Raw genomic sequence first — 24,827 nt, forward strand, 5'->3', positions numbered from 1 at the left:
AAATGAACATGTTTTTGTAATGACTAGTTTTTTTAATTCATTTTTACTACATTGCTCTGTTAGAAGTGGTCGTCATCACAATGACATGATTGCAATTTTGTTAACATAAATACTCAATTTCTAACTTCTGGTACTGATTTAGTATTGATACAGTTGTGATAACGGCATTGTACCGGTATTAGATTATCTATAAAATTATTTATGTATCGGTATCAATACTGGTATTAAATTTTAAACGGTACTGCCTTGATTTTAACCAATTTTTTTTTTTCAATGTATGTTTTTGGTGGGATGTTATGTTTTGATGAAAAAAATATACTAATATCAGCTAATGGCAAGTAGTGATAAAGAGAATAGAATATAATTTAAAAAAAAATTAAAAGTAGCTAAAAACGTGTCACAAAAATCAAATTCTAATATGTACATATTAATGGATTTGAAGGTTTTTTAACAAATCTGCATAAAAGTAGTGTTTAAGACTGAGAGTAGAAATACAAACCTATGGTCGCGGATGTGTTTTCTGGTTCCAAGTTTTAATAACAATTAAATGCGGATATGTATTGGAAATCTTTTTATGAGGGAGAAAGAGAGGAAATTTATCAACAAATTACAATCAATTTTAATTTGGTTCAAATTTATTCTACGATTTAAGTTGTCAAAACTTAATAACCTAAACGTTTAACCGTCTCCGCAGCCATAATGTATATAATTTTTATTCTTGTTCAAAATTATTAACTGAACTAAAAAAATAAAGGTTGTTAATTTTGAAAAAAATAAAAAATATATTTTTTTATTTTTGGGACTTTCCGCAATCGGAAAGATATCTAATTTTTAATAAATTGATTCTGATGTTAATCCCCTTTGATGTTTTTGAGTACAAGAATAAATTTCGCAGTGTTACCGTATAAAACAACAGAACAGTCACTGTTTGTTATTAAAACAATGCATGTTTTATTAAAAACAAGAAGAATGTAATATGAAAATTAATGAAAACTTAAATTTAAAACAAAAAAAAATTGTTGTAAGTCCCCATATTTTATACTAATCGATAAATCAAACATTTTAATATTTATTTCATTAAAAATTGCACTAATTTTTTTTTGCATCGGCGGTTTAAACTTTTCTATTTGCTCAAGTTTAAACTAGCAAACAAAATTAACTAATTGAGTATCCAAAAACAACTTTCATGGGTTTTTTTTAATTTAATCCTTAAACCTAAATATTGGCCCTAAAATATCTTCATTTGAAAATGTAAAATTTATTTTCGTTTCCAACCTTTTCAGTATTTCAAATTGTTAACCCTCTATGTACATGAAACCTAACAAGTTAATCATTTGCATTTTTCAATTCGTTAATGGCAATGTAATTGATAGATTTGAATTTGTACAGAGGGATAATCAAGTTGATTGCACTAAACATAATGATTTTATTAGTATAAACTGGAATAATAACTAAATTAACTATAGTCTTTTAATCTGATGACGTATTTAATTAAATTAAAGTTTGAGCCAGGATATTCAGTACAAAATAACTGTCGGTAGTTTGAAGCGATGTCAATGGATTATTTTTATATTTAAACCGCTACTTGTTGCATAGTGAGTTGACTTATTAACTGTTGACATAACTTTCCATATTCAAATTGATCTCCTGATATGCGCCGCAGTTTTATGCCTTTACTGGTAGTCTGATTGTCTCTATTACGACCTTCACAAACTTGAACTTCAATTTGCAAACCTCCAGAGTATTCCAAACTTAAATTTGTAGCAGTTGAAGACGTTGACATATCCGCCGAATATTGTGAAGAATCAGTTGTACCAGTAGATGCACTGCTCAACTTAGTCTCTGGCCAATTACTTGTATTAGTAGCAGATGATGTTGAAGTCGTCGTGAAATCATCTGCACTATGAAGGGTGAACCCTTTTGGTGGCATTGTTGAATCAATAGTTTGTTTTACCATTTGTAATATTCGTGTTGTATCCAAATTTGAACATTCATGTGGTAATGGAACTTCGTAGCACATTTCTTCTGACATACGGCGTGAGTCACACATTGAATCAGGAGTCAAATGTCCCTCTGTGTGATCACCTATTTCTGAATGTGAATCAGACTTAAAGCCTGATGAAGCTGATGGTTCTTGACATGGTGAGAGATTGTTAGAATCATTGCTTAATGAGTCATCTGAAAACCCTAAAGATTTATCGCTTCCTCTTCTATCATTTGGTTGATTGGAGCTTGTTGATGGTTGCGATATACTTGAATTAACATCTGTTTCCAAGCTAGTCTTACGCCCAATGCCTCTTGTTATAGATGGCATATCGCTAGAAGGTTCTGTAATTATTAAACCTTGCAATGACATTAGGGACATGTTGTTCTGATCCAATGATTCGCAATCACTGTCTCTACTGTTTTCTGATGATAACGCTACAAGAGTGATTTCACTTCCTTGGACATCTGTTAAACATATTTGGGGATGTGACAGTTGTTGGCCAGGAGATGTGCTATCGTCTCCTAAATTTATGACTTCCGGACATGTATTTGGAGTAACACCTCCAGTACAACCGACATAAGGGGTGCCAGTAGAAATTGTATGGCACATTTGTCCGTTAGCATTTTCTTCCTGTATTATACATAAATTAGGAGAAGATGGAGGTGTGGAAACAACTCTAACAGGTTGAATTGGTGACAAATTTAGTGGTTTTAAATCATAGTAAGGCGAAGACGGTACAAACCAGTTTTGTGGTGTTAATGAGCCCTGTGGGGTTTCCGAATCTTCAGAGTTGCAGACATCCATAGATAAATCTAAAGGCTGATTTGTAATTTCACTTGCTGCTGATGTACCTCGAGTTATAGAACCACCACCGCCGGTAGTCAGATATGATATACCTTTAGTGATTTGATGCAAGGGGGATGAACCGCCGGCTCCTTGACTGCTACCACAAAACAAAGACGTATTTGGCACATAGGGATTCGGAGATGTCGTTCCACTGAAACTACTATAAACTGGTGATTGACAACCGGAACCGATGCCGGGATATGTGCTGATTAATCCACTTTGTTGAGCATAACCTATATCAAGTAATTGTTTGGAATGTAAACCTTCCATGGCGTTTACTTCAGAAATTGTTGAATTTTGAGAACTTTGTTGCTGAACTAAGGGGCCACTACTAGCCATATTAACACCGCTAGTTTGATCTACACCACTCATTTGTATGTGACTAGAATTTGCAGAATTTGGCAGGGATAAGGGAGAAACACTAAGACTAAACATTTGTTGTTGCAAATAAGATCCTACATTATCTATGTGGCTACCACAACTAGCCGCAGAACTGTGAGCCAATAAACCGAAATGTCCAGCTAAATCCATTGGTATTTGTCGAGTTAACAAAATCTTATTCACTAATTCCACGGTTATACGCTGCTCTTTAATTAACTGGTCTAATAAAGGCATTATAGATTTTAACGCTTCTTCTGGAATTTCTATTTCGTGAACAGACGACATATTTCCACCACCGCTGCGACGAAAGATGTTATGTGCACTTGACGGTTTACCATGTATAGGTGATCCTGAATATAAATAATATAATATTTTTTACAATTACAATGAATACGTTTCAGACATACCAGGTAAACTAATTGAGTTCTCTAAAAGCGGTGGACTAGGCGCTACCAGAAAATTTCGTTGTGCAATACCCTTTTGTAGATATTGACATTCTTGCAATGGTCCTTGAAATTGAGTCTTAGATCCTTCGGATGCTCGTCTTACGGGACTATAGCGACCTAAACAAATAAAAATAAAAAATAATAACAACGTCTTTTTTAAGGACAACACATGATGTTCATTATTAGTATCCATGAGACATGTAAGTATTTAAGTAATTAAAATGAGTTTTTTAATAGAAATAAACAAAAAAAGCAAAATACAACTATTTGAAAACTTATGTACAATAATTGAGGAAAATAAAAAAATCAAAGAACTTACCAACTTCTTGAACAGGTGGCAATTTACAAGCTTTGCCATAAATTCGTCTACTAGGGTAATTAACTGCAGAAGTGGCAGAAGATGCCGAAGCTAATGATAAAGTTGGCGGATTACACATTGGAGAAGACCCCACTGTAGGGTATGGAGAACTAATTGGTGAAGAATTATAATAAGTACCGCCTACATAAGAATGGCCACCAGAGGACTTTGGGGGTGACTGACTTAAACTAACAGATGTATTACTCTGTAATTTTAGCGCTGGCGGCAAATAATTTCGATTCATACGTGATTCAACCTCACGTATAAGTTCAGGACTTATAACTTAATTGATTTCAATTTGGAATTATTAGGTATGACCCAATGAATCAGCGTTAATATTAGCAGCATTATTGGTTTTGTTTAGTTCAGCCGTCAGTTATATTATTTTTACACATGTATATTTTTAAATAAAATCATTGTAAATAAAAAATAAAATAAAATAAAATAAAATAAAATAAAATAATATAAAAACAAATTATTAAAATAAAAATAAAAACTAAAAACAAATAAATAAAGCATATGTACATAGTTATATATAAATAAAAAAATTAAACTTAATTATAATGAAAAATTATTGAATTATTAATTGAATTTCTAAGGCCCATTATTACAACTTGGCAATAACTTAAGGTAAATTTTTATAATACAGATAACTCTATAACATATAATAACGAAAAATTATCGACATTTTAAAATCATTTATTTATTAATAGGCAAAATAAAATTTTGTTGGAATTTAACTTAAATTTTAAAACAAAATAAATTATAAGCTTGAAAAATTAGAACAAGTGCAAATTTATATTCTTAAACATCAACCGTAGAACTGGTGATTTTTAGATGCGATTAAAATGTCGTTTGTAAAGTATGAATTGCATTATTTTTTGTTGTGTATTTATAGATTAATGCTACACTAGTTCAATGGAATGCATATTAGTTCCAAAACAACTTCTTCGAAACAGTTAAAAAAAAGTCCAAAAATTTAACAATTTAAATTAATTTGTATGTATGAAATACATATGCATTATTAGAATTGAAAAAAAGAGTCCTAAGTGTTAAGCGTACTTTTTGCATACAATTTCATACAATTTTCTTTTTTAAGTCAAACGTGAAACGAAAAAGTCTAGCAACTTGAATTGCTGCAAAGTATATACATACATCATATACCGGTAAAAAGAGAGACCGTGCTTGTTGAGAAGCTAGTCTGTGTTCGTGTTGTGTGCATATAAATTGCTGAAATAAATACTTATGGATGTACCTTTTTAATAATTCTATATTTTTCATTGAAGATTTTTTTAAGTAGAAATTTGTAACCGATTATGGCCATCTATGTTTTTCTTTGAAATTTTTTTTTGAGTAGAAATTTGTAACGGATTATGGCCAATAGGCTTGGTTTATTTGGAAATTAATTAAATTAAAAAATACCGATAAACTTTAAAAATATTTTTTATCATGCTAAAACCTGCCAGTCTTGGCAAAGATAAATTATTTTTATTTTTTCTATTTTACAATAACCAGACTAACATGATAAACAAAGGAAGACATATTTTATTTAGCATATATTCCTTAACAAATATGATGAATATTTTCTTATCACAATTGTTGAAGTTTATTACAAAAAAGCAAGCATTCGTAATAATCGATTGACAATATAACGATCTTAAAAAATACATATCTCTCATTTACTGGTACAATGCTTTAAACGTCGTTTGGAGAAAAATGGCTTTGAATGTTTATCGATATTTTACTTTTTTTAAATCACTTTTAGATAAAAAGAGAGACCGTGCTTGTTGAGAAGCTAGTCTGTGTTCGTGTTGTGTGCATATAAATTGCTGAAATAAATACTTATGAATGTACCTTTTTAATAATTCTATATTTTTCATTGAAGATTTTTTTAAGTAGAAATTTGTAACCGATTATGGCCATCTATGTTTTTCTTTGAAGATTTTTTTTGAGTAGAAATTTGTAACGGATTATGGCCAATAGGCTTGGTTTATTTGGAAATTAATTAAATTAAAAAATACCGATAAACTTTAAAAATATTTTTTATCATGCTAAAACCTGCCAGTCTTGGCAAAGATAAATTATTTTTATTTTTTCTATTTTACAATAACCAGACTAACATGATAAACAAAGGAAGACATATTTTATTTAGCATATATTCCTTAACAAATATGATGAATATTTTCTTATCACAATTGTTGAAGTTTTGTAATAATCGATTGACAATATAACGATCTTAAAAAGTACATATCTCTCATTTACTGGTACAATGCTTTAAACGTCGTTTGGAGAAAAATGGCTTTGAATGTTTATCGATATTTTACTTTTTTCAAATCACTTTTAGATAAATCAAAGATTTTGAGAAAGTAAACCAGATTTAAATAGTAGAGATTTATGTGTTTCTCATCAAAATAAAAAATTTTATTTTTACGCTTACAAAAAAAAAAATGATTTGACGATGAAAATGAAGCATGTTTTGTAATCCTTAGTTCCAAAAACCGAACTTTGGATTATGCCAGTCTTCTAGTCGCCAAAAATGACTCATGTTTTGTAGCCCTCTGTTCCAAAAAACAGAAATTTGGATTATGTCAGTCTTATAGTAGATGAGCGATTTGTGTAATGGTATATGAGCAAATAAAACCAATGTTGTAAAATTAATTATTGATAATCGTTTATTGTGAAAAATATAATTTTTCACCCGTTTTATTACGAATTTCCCTTATACCGAACAAATTTAATTGTAACCATAAGTTCGTTTTAAACGAATTTGACTGCATATGTATTATGCTTCACGCAATATTTTTGAAATTGTGATATCATACTTTTTATGGCAGTTTTTGGAACAGCGCTAATATTGGCGTATTTATTTTTTTAAATTTCAACTCCTTCATCTGCATATCTGCGGCCAAAATACCGATTTTGGGCGACATTTTTTTATAGACCGAAAACTACTGCACATATTTCAAATCTGACTTAAGTATACTATTATACAGGAAAATTTAAGATATATAAACTTAATTTGACAGAATTTAGATGCACTATAAATGCATAAAATCATAAGAAAAAAATTGCAATTAAAAAAAATCAAAACCTGATTTTATCATTCGTAAATATAGTATTCAATGACCTTAAAAAATAGTGTTAAAATTTTTAATTTATTGTAATCCTTTTAGGTGTTATGATGGTTATAATGTTGGTTTGTGGTTTAATAATATTCCATCAAACAATGGTGTTTTTCATCATCATCTCTGAATTTAATAAAACTCCATCCAATTAATCTTCCATATACAGTTAATCTCAAAAGTAAGTATACAGAAATACTGACAATTGATTCTATTTAAAAAAGGATATTATTTCTTCAAAAATTAAAAAAGTAACATATATATTTATTAAAAACAATTATGATAATTATTCACTACTTTTTTCCTGGTTATTTTGGTTACTTGAGTTCTCATTTAAGGTGTAGTTAAATAGGTACAAAATTTACGCCACAAAAGTAAGGATACAGATAATTTCAATATGTATTTGGCTTACTGATATTAACAAAATTCATGAAAATTTTACCCGTTTGAATGTAATTATTTTATAATAAAATATTCTGTACACTATAACATGGAAAAAATTCACAAAATTCACTCAGAATATTATTTATAGGAGCATTTTTCCCATTTAAGAACATTAAACCCCCCGGAGTTTTGGATCCGGTATTCGATGATATCCCTCGTTTGTTCATTATGATGCATTGGAAGACGATATTTTAACTTTTAAATTAATTGTTTTTTTTACAATAATTACAATCCATTGCGGAACATTGCCGTTTTTAACATAGTATAGCGTTCATATTCGATATTTAACGGCGATTTTCTAAAATATATATCTTAAAATGCGATATTAATAATATTTGCACTAGTATCCATTAATTAAAACAAGTTTTTTGGTTACAATCTTCCATTACACACTCCTAAATACTACCAATAATCGTCGAATGGTGACCATGTCAATAACTTACACTACATATCGGTTCTGAAATTGATTATTGTCCAAAATAGTAAGATTTTTATATTAAATCAGGCTCAATTGGTGGTATGAATACGAATTGAACAATTTTGAACACGGATACATCTTAATTTGTTGCTAGAACAAATAAAATGTCCGATCCATAAAACATGATTATTGTATCGAGTATATTAAGATATGATTGGTAGCATTATTGTATGCTTTGGAAATCGGAGTATTTGGAAAACCTGTTTAAATTAAAGAAAATATATAGAATTATCCAAATTTTAAAGTTTATGTTGTAAGTCTTAAGAAATCGGAGTTATATTTCGGGTACTGTGTTCAAAATGGCCAAATCCATACATATAACATTAATTTCGAAATAACAACTCTTTTCAAAAGTTAAAAATTCTATTTCCAATGCGTCATTTGGAAGGTTCAATGACCACCAGATCCACAATCCGGGGTCTAAAGTGGAAAAAAATCGTAGAAATGAGAAAAAACTATTCTACTAATTAATTCTGGAGCCAATCGGCCCAAATTTCAAGATTTCGGAACTAAAAGTAAATTTTTTCCAAGTTATTGTGTAAAAAATATTTTATTAAAAAGTAATTTTAATAAAAAAAAAATTTCATAAATTTTGTTAATATCATTAAACCAAATATATACTGAAATGATCTGTATACTTATTTTTGTGACGTAAATTTTGCACCTTTTTAACTTTAGCTTAAATTGATGAAAAAAATAGTGAATAATAATTATCATAATTGTTTTTAATAAATAAATGTGTTACTTTCTTGTTTTTTGCAAAAATAATATGTTTTTTTAAATAAAACCAATCGTCAGTATTTCTGTATACTTATTTTTGTGATTAACTGTATAACATGTATAATGACAAATTTTGGGCCTTATACTTTCGTGGTTTTCGAAATATAGAGTTGAAATGTTTAAAATCTGAAAATTTAAAGTCTCATCCCATCTAAAGGGTTAATGATAAAATTTTTGCACCATTTGTCTCAGCAAAAAGCATACTTTGATTATGCACAAAGACACATTTTTTTGAAATATTTTTTGAAAAAAGTGCATCTTTTGAAAAGTGCATCTACCAAATGCACTTTTGAAGCATTATAAAAGTGTGAAATTAAGCTCATTCTTATTGATTTTTCCTATAAAATCAATTATTAGAGCATGATTTCCTATAAATTCTACAGTTTCTGCTCTGTAAAAAAATGTCGCTCAAAATCAGTGGTTTCCGCCTCAGATATGCAGAAGAAGGAGTTAGAATTTTGAAAAAATTGTTACAGCATAGTATTCACTGATACAAAAACCTTCTAAAAAGTTGTGATATCACAAAAACGGGAAACATTTTATTTTTTGAAACGAAGCCTAATATGAATGTATTATATACATTGTGAGAAATGTGAGATTATTGTTAAAAATTTGCTGCATCTTTCGACCGGAACAAAATTTACAATTGCAAGTAATTGTAATTGAAACATTTTTAAGTATTTGTAATTTGAAAAACTTAAATTATGTACATTAAATAATTCTATTTGGTAAAACTTCAATTATAATTACCAAGCTTGAAATGCACCAACATTTTTATTTTAATATTTTTTTCTTAGTTAATTATATACAGATGATTCACTGCATATAAGAAGTATGTAAGAAGTTTGTTAAATTGAATTAAGATTAGGCAATTACAAGTTATTGTTTAAAAAATAAAAAAATAAATGACTGTCTTGAAATGAGATGATTTATACACTGAAAATAAACCATGTCTAACATATAAAAACCTATTTTCACTACTGCTTCGCTAGCATTTTAACTCATTATTTTAACACAGTGATGATACTGGAGGCAACTACTTCCGCGCTTACAAATAGGGAGGTGAGGAAGTGCTTGAAATGTCTCTTACAGAGAAGTTATTGTTTAATAACAGAAAGAGCCATTAGGTTTGTAGTTTCGAGGTAAATATTTTTTTATTCTTAATATTTTTTAGTTAAAAATTTAGTTTTTTTTTACTTTTGAATTAAATTTATGTGTTAAAATTATTTAAGTCAAATCAGTTATATTATATAAAACTACAAATTCACTTCCAAGAACATAAAATGAGCTTTGAGAATGACTTCAAATTTTTAATCAAATAAAAAGCCTGCATTAAAATCATCACTTTAGGTCTTTTCAGCACTTTCATGAAATAAATTCTTCTTTATCTAAAACACAATTCTTAACACGCAATTAAATAAAATATGAAAAAAAAAATAATAATATATTTCGTTACGTCAAAACATATTCTGGTACAATTATTTACGGTTTTTATAAAATGAGACATGAATTATTTAGAGTGCATTTACTATCGACAATTACTAAATGTTATTGTTGACTCACCGGGAGGTCTTTCTGTTACAGTAAGTAAACCTGTACGCCTCGTACGCATTCCACCACCTACACAGCCAGCATTTTGAGAAATAACTCCTGTTGGCGTCTGAGGTTTTAAATTTACCGATACATGAGGCAAGTTCTGCTGTTCACCTGGGTGGCGAGACACGGAAAGATCTTCTGTACAACCAACGGTGTGGCGTTTAGTACAACCACGTTTCTTCATATATCTGAAATGAAAATAATATTAAAATATATGTAGTATTTTTCATTCTTTGCCGGGCACTCGCCGCGCCAACATCGTTTTCATTATTATCGGTGTGTTATAACGGATGATTGCGTACATTGTTATTGGAAGGCCACTGGAACGCTTTATTTTTGCTTAATTTTGATTTTTATTTTTTTATTTTTGTTTATTGATTTGGTATTGTTGATAAAATCTTGAAAGAGTGAAGACTTTCGAATTTCAACATGAATGAGGTTGACCCCCCAATCATAATCAGTTCAGGGAACTTGATCCCTCATATGGAAAACCTAAACCTAGTAAAATGAAGAGATTGAAAGCTGACGACTTTATACCTTTGACTAGTGTTATTCCTAACGATGACCACATTCCAAGATATCTAGTTGATTCTGCGTTAGCACAATCGGACAACTCGGAAACTAAGCCATTAGCTGCTTATAATGTCATTCAAATTGAAAAAGGCTTAAATTTTATTTCACGTGATTACTTGGACATTACGGAAATGCGAAGTGGTGATCTAATGATTAAGACAGCAGATATGAAATCAGCTAAAAGGTTCCTGAAAGCAAAATATATTGATATTGTACCAATAACAATAACTATGCATAAAGGTCTTAACTCCGCTCAAGGACGAATTTTTTCAAGGAAGATCATTGATATTTCTGAAGAGGATCTTTTAAAATCCCTTGAAAATCAGAAGGTGACTGAAGTTCGCAAACTATCAAGAAATGAAGGCGAAAAGTACATTCCAACAGGAGCAGCTATATTAACGTTTGACTTAATACGCCGACCAGAAAAATTTAAACTTGTATGGGAACGAATGCGAGTTGATGAACATGTTCCTAATCCAATTAGAGGTGCAATTTGTCCAAGGTATTACAAAGAAGAGATGTAAGAATATTGAGTTATGTAAAGTTTGTGGGTTGGCTGCAAATCAATCAACTTCCAAAAGCGAAAATAAAATTCCCGTTACAGATTCCTCAATTTCTAACATGATAATAAGAAAACAATCAACAATAACACCAACAACAACAACAACGGCACATTAAACCCAATTACTTCAACAGAAGACAGCGCTTCAACAAATATGATTGCCGGACTGGTAATCATTTCACCTAATGACAATACATTATAATGTTCCGATATTCGAAATTAATTTCGAAATTCGAACTAATGTTCGAACATTTTTAAAATCCATTGAATAATGGTAATGAAAATTTAGTTTTAAATAATTACTAATGAAATCGTTTCATTAAAAACCATTACCATTAGACAAAATAATGCTAATGAAAAAAAAAATAATTATAAATTTTTTCAATTTAATGCTAATGAAATCGTCAATTAATTAATCGATATAATTAACTACTCCCATGTATGTTACCAGTAATATTGATTTGCCAACAGAGGACTTAACTCATCAATGGCAGTTATCGTCAACATTCGGGAATGTAGGCATATCGATAAGTGATGATAAGGATAGTGCTAGTGCTGGTAATGTATTGGCTACTATCAAAGATGATAATGGAATTACTACAAATGAATGTCAATTGGGAACTCCACCTAATGGGACTTCGAATGTTACCGAATTAGCACCATGTAGTAGTATTTTTGAAAATTTTACAGATTTGAACGTATTAATAACACCCGGAATAGGAGAACTTTGCCAAGGAATAGAGAGGAGAATAAGGATGAAAGTTGCGAATAATTAATTTTTTTAACCGTCAAAATGGATATTGGACTGAACATTATAGTTTTACAGTGGAACATCCAAGGATTTATAACACATAAATACGCTTTGGAAAATCTAGTTTCTAAACATAAGCCTACAATTATCGCAATTCAAGAAACACACATTGTGTCAAGAAATTTGAAATTTTTACACCTTCCCGGCTATAGAATTTTTCACCACAACAAGGCTCATGAATATGCTTAAGCAGGTATTGCTCTTTTAGTTTTGAACAATTTTCACGCTACCCAGCATATTAAATCTTCTGTCGAACTTTTGTTTCAAACGATTATGATTAAGGGTAGTACCAATTTATACATTACTAACATTTATAAGGAATGTGAAATAGTATTGACAGACCAAATGATTAACGCTATAGTCAATTTTAATGATGGACACCATTTACTTATTGGGGATTTAAATTCACAGAATCCCATTTGGGGCTCTCAGAATTTGTCACCTAGAGCACTCTGGGAGAATTTTGCTGATGACTCTGGTCTGGTAATTCTTAATTATGGGTCTCCCACAATTCTTAATACGAGGAACGCATTGACTGCTATTGATGTTTCAATGGTAAGTTCTGATTTCGCTCCCTGTCTATCTTGGACAACAATAAGTACACCGGAAACTGGGGATCATTTTCCCATGAAAATAAGCAATAATGACCAGACATACAGAAACGCTTTCATCCAAGGTTTTTAGATGATAAGGCTAACTGGTCACTTTTTCGATGAGGGTAAATAGTGTTATGATGGAATTCCCAGAATCTCCGAATGTTAATAAGGAAGCAGCTCAAATTAAGAGAATTATTCGGAAATCCGCAAACGAGACAATATCACAGAGTAAAATTCCTCGTTTAAAAAATTCCCCAGCTTGGTTCAATTCCTCTATTGCAAAATTGATCAAGGATAAGAATAATGCATTAATCTCTTTAAAACGCATAGAAGTCAGCAGAATGCTATAAAGTTTAGAAGATTGTGGTCTAGAAAAAGGGGTATTAGAACTGAGAAAAGATGCAATTTTTCATCTTTGATCAATAATGACACTGTTATTTCTAATCCAGTTGACATTGAGGATAAATTTGCTCAAGTTTGGTGTGCAATTGGTTCAGACGATAATTTTGATACTAATACCATAATGAGAAAACGTACTTATATGAATGAATTTGAAGAGTACAGTATTCTGGTGATACTTTTCTTTCCGATGAAATTTCCAGGGATGAAGTTGGGCAGGCACTTAGAAATGTTAAATGAACTACACCATCTGTGGATAGGATCACATATTCGATGATAAAAAATGCTCCCGAACCCCTGCAATTTCGAATTGTTAAACTGTATAATGAAATTTTGCGAAATGGAATATATCCACACGATTGGAAGGTTGCGCTGTTGTCACCTATACCAAAACCAGGGAAAAACCAAAATGGAACAGAAGGTTATCGACCAATATCATTAATTCCTGTATTATCGAAATTATTGGAGAAGATAATGGCTAGAAGGTTTTGGCGGCATACTAGAGGAAAAATTTCTATTCGTTTTTGTGTAATCGTCAAATTAGGGTGAAAATTGATGGACATTTATCACAATCAAAAATCAGATTTGCTACATATATTTAGAAGAAGGAATTGTTCTCCACCAGCTATACAATTTGCAGACATTCAATTACAGTGCAAAGATGAACTGAGAATCCTTGGTATAATGTTTACGAGAAATTTATTGTGGAACTGTCATATTAGATATTTAATTGCCAAACTGGGTAAGGTTAATAACATCCTGAAGTTAATATGCTCTAAGAAGAAGGGCCCCATATTGAAACAGCTATAGACATCTGCAGATCTTTGGCACATGGTTTAGTACAGCATGGTCTGCATGAAACATTCTGACAAAAAATTGATTCTGGTCATAAAGGAAATATTTGTGGAATAGATAAGATAATTTTTTTTATTTAAAAGACTTGGAGAATAGATTTTAGTTTATACTCTCACAGAAAATCTAACACCAGACCGTTTACGGATGGATCCTTTCAAGATGGAAGAACATCGTACTCCGTGGTTCAACGCCAAATGGATTCTAATTGGGTGGTTGTCAAACAGAGCCAATTACCTCCATATTCTGGTATTTTTCAGCTGAATTTGCCGCAATCATTGCAGCAATCGATCATGCTTTAGAAAATAACCAGAAGACTGTGATTTGTACTGACAGCTTAAGTGCAGTAAGAGCTCTATATATTCACAAGAATGGGTCCTATTGTAACATTCTAAACAATCCTAATAAACATCAACCATTGCTTATTCTGTGGGTGCCTTCACATTTGGGTATAATTGGAAATGAACGTGGAGATAAAGCTGCAAAGGAAGCGATTAATATGCCACTGATAACGGAAATGCCATGTTTCAAAGTTTATATTACTAACATTTTTAAACATAAACAATTGAATATATTAGAACGGAAATGGATAATTTGCGGTTGTTTTCTGAGACAGCATAATCCGTGTCTTTCTAGGCCTATTTACCATCATGAGTATTCCAAGCTGCAGTGTATCCTGCTCGCCCGAATTAGAATAGGGAAGTGTTTATTCAACTCCCGCCGTTATTTTGAAAATTGGTTATCAATGTCTCTCACATTCTTGTGGATTGTCCTGTATCCAGATTGTCGGAGCCACTTGAACTTATTTGGGATTGTTCTAAACTACGGCAAATTAATTGAATTTTAAAATCTTTTGCTAAACATAATAAAATGGATATATAATTTTTTTTCTCATTTTTAATTTTAATTGAAATTGTAATTGTAATAATATACTTTTAACTTTTGTATTTCGAATAACTTTCTTTATAACTGTATGAGCTGAAACTTCTATTTATTTGTATTATTTTAATGAATTGTAATATTAATTTTAATATTATTATTTTCCCATTATACATATCTTGATAGAACGCGCAATATCTTGATAGAACGCGCAATATGGTCTTGATACCCTGCGCTTATTTTTATATACATATTTAATATATTTATGTATTAGGTATATTTTTGATAGATAAATAAATAAGTAGTATTAATCGCTCATTTACTACAAGACTGAAATAATCTAAAGTTCGAGTTTTTTGAATTGAGTACTACAAAACATGCGCCACACTAAAGTCGTTCATATAGTTTTATCTGATTTAAAGTATGTATGTATTTTTATTCACCCTTATTATGAAAGTCGTTGTCGACACCAATTTTGAGTCGTCGTAAAAATTTCTGTAGACAGAAAAATGATTTGTGTCGACTCAATCTTGGTTTTAACTCGTACTAAAACAGATTTCTTGACTTATAATAATAAAAAAATTATTGGAAATTAATAAAAAATGGCTATTTTTAGTGCCGAGAAAGACTTACATAATAGGGGGATTGTTTTCAATTTAAGCAGTCAAACCGTTTTATTCAAAGTTGTTATATAGTAACGAGCTTAAGTCCCGATATTTTGGTTCTAAACATCATAAAGTTCTAAAACATTCTCCTGAATATCCAAAGATCAATACTTCCAACCATTACCTGATCAGGGATGTATTTTTATGTAAACACATACAATAAAAGTGAAACAGCTGTTTCCATCTGACTTCTTTATTGTTTTATACCGATAGTGTTCCAGTTGTAATTCAGTTCTGAGTTGGGGAGCAACTCTTGCGTCATCGTTTTTATTTTTTTAAGGACGGTCAGGCTTGTGCTTGTTGCTGGGCTTTCGACAGAATTACTTCTCACCAGCACTAATTTAATGCACTACTTCGTATAACTGTTCTGCGTTGTCTTCATTAAACGCGTGCTTTCGTTTTACCTCAGAGTAAGGTTATGTTTTTAACTGGTAGAGACCATAAAATACTCACGATATAACCTGGTGGAGACCATTTAAACTCAAATATATACTGGTGGAGACTATTAAAACTCAGAAACTTATTTCTGGTGGAGACCAACAAAAAATTTATTTTGTTATACGGATTTTACTTTTTTATTAGACTTTATGTACGTAAAGTGTGATCGTGTGAAGTGTCCTTATTCAGTAGTGCAGTCTGAAAATACCTTTACTGATTAGATGTAGGCTAAAAATTCTACCAAAATTTATGACTTTGTTTCCTAAGTTTTACTAGCTCTTTTTTGATGATGGTCTTGAGTCATTTTCTTTTCGTATTTTTACTGCAGATGAGTTGCTTATAGCTATGGGGCAAGTTAAATCGAATTAAACGTATTATTGCACATCGTAAATATAATCTTTACTGTTTCTTTTTTCCTAAACTATGGAAATTTGCAAAAATTATACCTATTTCTAAGGGAGATTGTTGTTATATTGATAACTTGAGGCCATTAAGCATATTACCATCTTTGTCTAAAATAGTTGAAAATTTAATTAAAAGTCAAATTTTAAATTTTGATAGTAACTCTATTATTGTCTCATTGGACTTAAGTATGGCATTTGATCGTATTGATCATTATCGGTTATTATGTAAATTGAGAGATGAGTATAACTCGTGAACTGCTTGTAAATTTATTTTTACATATTTATCTGATCGTTCTCAATATACTTTGGTTAAAAACGCTGTTTCTAGCATTGGTGCGGTAACTTCAGGGTTGCCCCAAAACTCTGCCTTGGGCCCGCTTTTTATAATGTATTTCAATGAGTGTGTTGAGATTATGTGTAATGAGTTTTGCAAGCCGTTTGTATTTGCTGATGTTATTCAGCTCCTTTTTTCTAATATGCATTCATTTTTTTTTTTTTTGAAGCATCTATAAATTACAATTTGCAGGTGATTTCAAATTGGATGCATACTAATCGGCTTTTGATAATTACTACTAAAACTAAAGCTATTCAGTTTGTTTTGCCTCATCATGTTATTCAACATCCTGTTATTTATACATATTTCGAATGCATCTATTTAATATGTTGACCATCTGAAATGCTTTGGTACTTATTTAGTTGGATCAAAATTTATCATTTGAACGGCATGTTAGTCATGTTTCTTGTAAAGTTTTTTTAATATTAAGAAGGTTGTATTCTCTTAGTTCTTATATTCCTAGACGTATAAGAAGCGGTATTGCTTATGCACTTCTACATTCATCACGTAGTATGCAAATTGGCATACCTCTTATACGTTATTATATTTTCTCATATTCATATTTAATTAGGGTTGCTAGAATCTGGAATAGCATGTCTTTAGATCTAAGAAGTTTTTCGTGCACTATTCAGGTTTTTAAGAATAAACTATTCATGTTTTTAGAATAAACCACTAGAGATTTTTGCTACAATGTAATTACTTTGTAATACTTAATTTAGCCAGAAGGCTTTTGTATTATTAGTTGAATAAATAAATAAAAATATTAAAAAATCTGCGAAAGTAGAAAATTAATAATTATATACTTTTCCCAAAATTTGTAAGTACAGTTTTACGCAACTATGTAGGTTTGGAAACAGTGCTGAACAATAGTTTGGTCCATTTAGAAAATTTTCGAATTTATATGCCCGTTATAATACACTTTTTTAATTATCTTTTCCGCGGTAAACTCTCAAAAACGGAATTTTTGAGCCAATTTCGAAAAGATTGCAAAAAATATTTTTTACAAATATTGTTATTATTTTTCTCATATTTAGTACATTAATTGTATCATATATGTATTACAAGGTCAATTTATCCCTCCTATGACTACTTTCATGTACCTAATTAATCAATCAGCTTCAGATCTGTATAAGATTGTTTTCTTATAATATAACAGTGTTCTAGCTAAACTAAAAAGTTCAAATATCTTATTCAGCAATTCATATATTTCGCAAAATGTCCTCTTCCAACTAAATATAAGTATATTTAATAGATTTCTGTACATTTCTTATAATATAACAGTGTCCATAGCTAAACTAAAAAGTGAGAAGAGCGTAACGTTACCCAGCAGTTCGGTGGGACAGTCCCAAACTAACCACTTGACATACCACTTATGGTGGCCATTTCAACATTGGCTTGTCCTCTTGACAGTCTACAATGAGACTGCCAAGAGTTAGTAAAAAGTAGTCAATGGATGGTAATCTCCAAATTGGTTCTTGGGAATCAGTCACATTACTAGCTCTCTTACTAATTATTTTAATTAACCGATCTATCCAATTTTTGTAAAAATTCATTATGGCACAAATTATACACCAAAATAAAGTGCTATCATAATGCTTTAAAATGACATAAACAATGTTAACAATTTTCAAAACAAACTTTGACAACTAATTTTATTTTTCTATAGAAACTATAGTTAAAAAAAATAGTCAGCTGTCAGCTACTTTATTAATTTACTTTGGTACAATCATTATGATTTAAAATGATTCATAAATGTCATATATAAGGAGTGAGATCGAAAAATTCTTAACACACGTTCTTCATTACATTTTTCAACCAAAGTATTATTTGATTTTTTTTTTTTGATCAAGTTACCTTTGAAAAACATGTCAGTTATTGTGTGTAATGTCAATTATATTAATTTTTTTGTTAATCTGATTAAAATGAGTGACCAGAAAAAAGTGCGTACTGAAATTATTAAATATTTTCAACTAAACCCAACTTGGTCTTACAAAAAGTTGGCCAAGCATACAAAGGTCTGCCGTCAAACTGTTTCCAATGTTATTAAACAGTACCGGGAGAACTTGTCAGTTGATAGAAAACCTGGTTCATGTAGAAGGAATGGTCCACATGTTTCTAAAGCCAAAAAATAGAACGCATTTTCAAAAGAGCTCCCAACACATACGGTAGGAAAGCAGCTCGGTTAGCTCAGTGCTCGGACTATTTGGTACGAAAAGTTAAAGCTAATGCAGGTTTAAAAACATACAAGGCTCAAAAGTTCCTGACAGGAACGCTGCTAAAAATTTAGAGGCCAAAAACAGAGCACGGAAATTGAAGTCAAGTTTTATAAAAAAATATTCTTGCTGCATAATGGATGACGAAACGTATTTCTGGCAGATTTTTCGCAACTTCCAGGTCAAAAGTTTTATGTTGCTGATGCTCGAGGGAATGTTGAAGAAAAGTTTAGGACCCAAAAGCAGACAAAATTTCCCAGAAAGTTCTTGGTATGGCAAGCAATATGCAGTTGCGGCAAAAGAAGCCAATCATTTGTTACAACGGGCTCTATAAATACCGAAATTTACATCAAGGAATGTTTACAAAAAAGGCTGCTTCCATTCATAAGACTTCATAATGTGTCCACTTATTTTTGGCCTAACTTGGCATCCTGTCACTATGGTAAACAAGCCCTTGAGTGGTACAAGAACAATAATGTGGTATTTGTACCAAGAGAGGCAAATCCTCCAAACTGCCCGGAGCTAAGGCCAGTGGAGAGATATTGGGCTCTTGTTAAAAGAGAATTGAAGAGTACAAAAAAGGTGTCCAAAAGTGTGGTAGATTTTAAACGGAGATGGACTACATGTTCGAGCAAAGTGACAGAAAGCACTATAAAAACGTTAATGGAAGGGTTTCCGAAAAGGGTTCAAAATTTCATCACTAGTGATTAAAACTATAACAATATTTTTTTTTTTTTTTTTGTAAATTGTAATAATAATTTGAATCAAATAAAAAAAAATAAAGCTGTAAGTTTAGTGGTTTCTTTTTTATAAACATATATGTATGTTAAGAATTTTTCGATCTCACTCCTTATACATATAGGGTTACACATTAGTTCAAATGACTGTCTTTTACGCATGCATTTACTCTGTCGAACTGTTTGGTATTGTTTGTAAAAAAATGTCACATTCATTTCTTAAATAACTTAAGAAATAACGAAAAGTAAAATCGTTTGTAGTTGTTAGGAGAAATGTATACGTAGGCAATAATGTTCTGTTACAAAATTAAAAGTTAATTTTGTAAACATTTGTAAAAAAATGTTCGCGTGATAACTAAAATCTTTTAGAAAAACCACGCTGTTAAACTGTATTCTACTTATTCATAGTTTAGGATAGTTTAGAATAAATACCTTTGTATTTCGTCAGATCCCTCATCCTGAATAGTATTTGAAGTTTTAATAGATGTTACATCTGATGTAAATTGCTCATTTGCGTTTGAACCTGTCAACTCATTGACACAAGGATCTATGTAAAATGTATCGGGGGGGATATTGTGATCCTGATGTGTTTGGTTTAGTTGTTGTCCAGTTGTAAAACAATACGGTAAGTTGGCTCCTCCATCTGAAGCTCGCCGATTAAACGATCCAGCTTAAAAAAATATGTTAAATTATTCAGGTACCAAATGTAAAAATAGTACTTACTTGCACCCATAACTAGTGGTGGTTTTAGCAAGTGTTGGTCTTTGATGGTTAAGTAATGTAGGGGTTGATTTTGTAACATGGGTAAATTTATAGGAGGATGGTTCCCAGCATGTTGCTGATTATTTCGAGGTTCATTTTTGAAATCTAACGGTACAACGTTAGGGTCTTGGAGTGCTTGTTCATGAGCAACATCTCCGGGTCCAACAGTATGACGTCTGGTGTTTCCACTCACATGAGAAACTGATGTTACGTTTGTGCATAATTGGTTTTGATTGAAATTCTTTAAAAATAAAGTTCAAAGCGAGATTTATTAAATTTGAAATTGTTAATAATTATATTGTTAAATCTCATAATAATAATATTAATAATAATAATAATAATAATAATAATAATACTATAAATATTATTAAACAATAGAAATTATAATCGAACTTATTCCTATTTTTTAATTAAGAATTATTTTCCAACTTACCTCGCTTTGTCTCTGTATACAATCAAGGTCAATATCACCATACTTTTCTAAATTCACAGAAATATCTGACCACATATATTCCATGCCCGTTTGATTAACACCAGTATTGTTTATAGGGCTTAATCGATCTATTGTATCTTGATGTATGATTTCCGAACGATCTACCACGCCAGTGGTTATGCTGGTACGAGATCTAAAAATAATCATTTATAAAATAAAAAGTGTTTTTCTAGTTAACGTAGCAGTAGTTTGAGTACAAATTTACGGTTACTTTTACTTCGATTTATTAACAACTAAATTCAAATATAAATAAAAAACCAAAATGAAATGAAAAACTACTCCTTTACAGTGTAACCCAGGTCTCAAAAAATATTGGTCCAAAAACAAGCAAGATTGGGAAAAAATATCACGAATAATATCCTCCTTTAATAAAAATTTTTTTCCCAAAGAACATAACATAAAGAACAAACCATGATGTAATAAGTATGGTGAAAGCGTTTAGGCAACAACCGCAACAAATACAATACTTGATGTTTGTTTAGAGTATGGGTTTTGTCAAAATGAAATTTCTAAAATTGAAAAATAAATATTGGAAAGAAAATTTGTTGTGTATTTCACAATATTACATATAAAACCGATTGTTGCATTTAAATTGTATTCGCTGCAGGACAACGACTTATTGGTGCTTCATCTGATATTCTTCATTTGTAACCCTTTTATCAGCATTTTCATTCATAATTTTTGATTTGAATTTTTTTTAGTTTGAAAACACAAATTTAATTTTTATGTTAGAATAAAAATAAATAAATTATTTATAAACAAATAAAAATCAGCTGCCTTGATGATTTCACCTTACTTAGTGCATTCTGGAACCACCCTTTTATAAAAAAAATGAAAATTAGTTGAAAAAATAAAAAACAACAAAATGAAAAACTCCTTTACTGTGTAACCAGGTCTTAAAAATGTCTGCCCAAAAACAAGCAAGATTGGGCAATTATTAGAAATATAATAAATAATCCTCATCGCCGTTTGGAAAAAAATATAACTAATCTATGCATTATTTTTATAATTTGGAAACATGAAGGTAACTATTTTTTTATAATTAACGAAATTCTGAAATTCATGTTTCTAGGTTTATTATTATAGAAAATCCAAAAAATACCTTTTGAAAAAAGATTAGGTTCTCATCTAATTCGAATCTACATACTAAATTTCATCTTCCTAAGTTCAAAAAACTCAAAAAGTATATTTTGTAGAACGAAAAAGTACCAATAAATCCCCTTTTATGTGTTCTCGTCTAATCCGGGCTCTACAAACCAAATTTCATAGGTTCAATATTATAGAATATTCAAAAAGTACTTACTTTCATAAATCTAAGTTCAATATAATAGAAAAAACTTTTGTTTTTTACCAAAAAGTTCCCTTTTATGGCTTTTAACTTAAACCAAGGCTCCACATCAGGGATGGCAAAATTGGTAAATTGTACTTTTTTTGGTATAATTCTATTCATTTTGTACAAGTTTAAAATCAGAGTAGGCATTTTTTGCACTTGTGAATACAATTTTATTTATTTCTCTCGTTTTACAACTCAGTTTCGCGAAATCTATTTTTTTAAACTCTTCATTTTTTATGTTCACTTCATGAGCGATATTTATATATGTATATTGTTTTTTAATTTCTCTCACAAGAGATATCAAAATGAATAGAATTTGAATAAAACTCACACACAGAAAATGTGTGCACGAAAACCGGTTTAATAACAGTGGTAAAAAATAGATTTAGTAAGAAGGATATTCGTACATATGTATGTGAAAGATGAATGTGTGTGCGGAGAAAAAGGGTTTATGGCGACAAACAAACGTTTTAAAAAATAAAAATGTTTATTTGCAAAACAAAAACTTGCATATATGATGCAATTATGATGTTATATTAGAAAAAATACTAATATTAAAAATTTGTTAATGCAATTTTATTTACATACAATATTATTATTTTTACAAAATACAAAAATTAAAAAAAAATTCAAAATATTATTGACCTATAAATTTTTATGAAAAAAAAGAAAATGCATCAATGTTTTTAATGCAAAAACCTAATTAACACATCGTATGTCCTATTTCTTACTTCAATTATAATAACAATTGATATCTCTATTTGCACACGTGCACAAATATCGTAAAAAGCCATAAAATCATAATGAAATTTCTGGAAATTTACCACATTTTAAAAATTTACGAACATCTAAAGGCAAACATAACTATGTTTACACACTCACACATAAAAAAGTTAATTTTCATTTTCTAAAGATTTACAATATTATAAAACTCATGAAATACTCTTTTGTACTCGTTTCATGAGAGAAATCTATTATCCGCTCTTTAAATTTAAATATCACTCTTGAGATTTATTTTTAAAAGTCACGAGAAAAAAAGATAAATTCACAAGAAAGTAAACAATTTATTTCGCTCGAATTAATATCACTCGAGAAAGAAATCAATTTGAACGCTCTTCCTACTCTGTTTTTTGTGTAGTTTGGCGTTTGTTGTTGTTGTCGTTGTTTTAAGTTTCAGTTTTGTTAAAGTAACAGTAAAACTGAAATGTAATATAAAAATTAATAATGAACTGAGTTTTAATTATAAGGAATTAGCTATACCCAGTGAGCTTCGCTACTCTAAAAACAATTAAAATAAAATAGAATTTTAGGATTTTTAAAGATTCTAGTTGTAATGGTTTCCATGTATGGTTTTTTGTGTATGTAATTCATATGGGAGATGCCTTACCAACTTGTATAACGTCAATTTGGATTTTAATGTAACCAATGAAAAATTTTAATTATCTAATAGTTTCAAAAATATGTCAAAGTTCTACGACGCACAGTCGTATAGGACAAAAAAAGGAGGGAAATAATTCGGTAACTTCTAAACGGTTAATCCGATTTTAATGAAATTTGGTATGCGCAAAGAGGAGGTGTTGTCGAGTTTTGAATTTGGACCTAATAGGCCAACCAGGGGCTCGGCGGGGGGTCCTCAAATAAGGATACCTCGGCTATGTTAAATTTTTAAAACGATCCTATTTCTTCATTTGAGTTCCGATTTAAAAAAAATCGTATATAGAATCTCCTCATCGAGCACTATATATAGCAGTAAATTATCTCTTATAGTTTAGGAGATATTCGCATTTAAAAATTAAAATTTTTACCGTCCTTACTTTAGATTTTTGATAATAGCGGGTTCAAATATTCCCGATTTTCGCCATTTTTTCTTTTATTCGCTTAACAACAAGTTTATATATCAAGCAGTGAAAGAAAAATGTAAAAACCTTATAGGCATTTTAATTTAAACAATTAAATTTACCTAAGGGTAAAATTTCATTAAAAAATATTCATAAATAAAATTTTTATTGCAATTTGAAAAATTTGTATCTTCGCAAAAACGGAATAACAAACATTTTTTATCTTTTTTTTAAAAAAAGTATTCCGCGATTTTTTTTATTTTCAAAAATTATATACAGTTTTGAAAAAATTGATATAAACATGCCTACATAATGTTTTTTTAAGTGACAAATTAATTAGGGAAAACTCAACATCTTTAAGAAAATTTACCTACTACTATTATTTTCATCAATATGTGTAACAAATTTAAGAATTAACCTTTAAAAAAAGATAAAAAATGTTTGTTATTCAGTTTTTGCGAAGATACAAATTTTTCAAATTGCAATAAAAATTTTATTTG

At 30.0% G+C, this 24,827-nt stretch overlaps 1 protein-coding gene across 3 annotated transcripts in view; it reads right to left on the bottom strand.

The window, feature by feature from the left end:
- Positions 1-1,257: 1,257 nt before the first annotated feature.
- LOC111687054 overlaps positions 1,258-24,827 on the bottom strand; it is a 45,518-nt gene continuing 21,948 nt past the window's right edge. For 2 of the 3 annotated variants that reach the window (XM_046953391.1, XM_046953390.1), the window contains 7 exons: positions 21,097-21,289; positions 20,625-20,904; positions 20,334-20,571; positions 10,406-10,626; positions 3,980-4,300; positions 3,622-3,777; positions 1,258-3,564 (listed from right to left, as the gene is read on the bottom strand). In XM_046953391.1, coding sequence (XP_046809347.1) covers positions 1,574-3,564; positions 3,622-3,777; positions 3,980-4,300; positions 10,406-10,626; positions 20,334-20,571; positions 20,625-20,904; positions 21,097-21,289 — 3,400 coding nt within the window. In that variant the 3' untranslated portion in view covers positions 1,258-1,573. The remainder of the gene's footprint in view (positions 3,565-3,621; positions 3,778-3,979; positions 4,301-10,405; positions 10,627-20,333; positions 20,572-20,624; positions 20,905-21,096; positions 21,290-24,827) is intronic. The other variant, XM_046953392.1, reaches the window with a different exon arrangement.

This window comes from Lucilia cuprina, chromosome 6 (genome assembly GCF_022045245.1).
Source record: "Lucilia cuprina isolate Lc7/37 chromosome 6, ASM2204524v1, whole genome shotgun sequence".
NCBI lineage: Eukaryota > Metazoa > Arthropoda > Insecta > Diptera > Calliphoridae > Lucilia > Lucilia cuprina.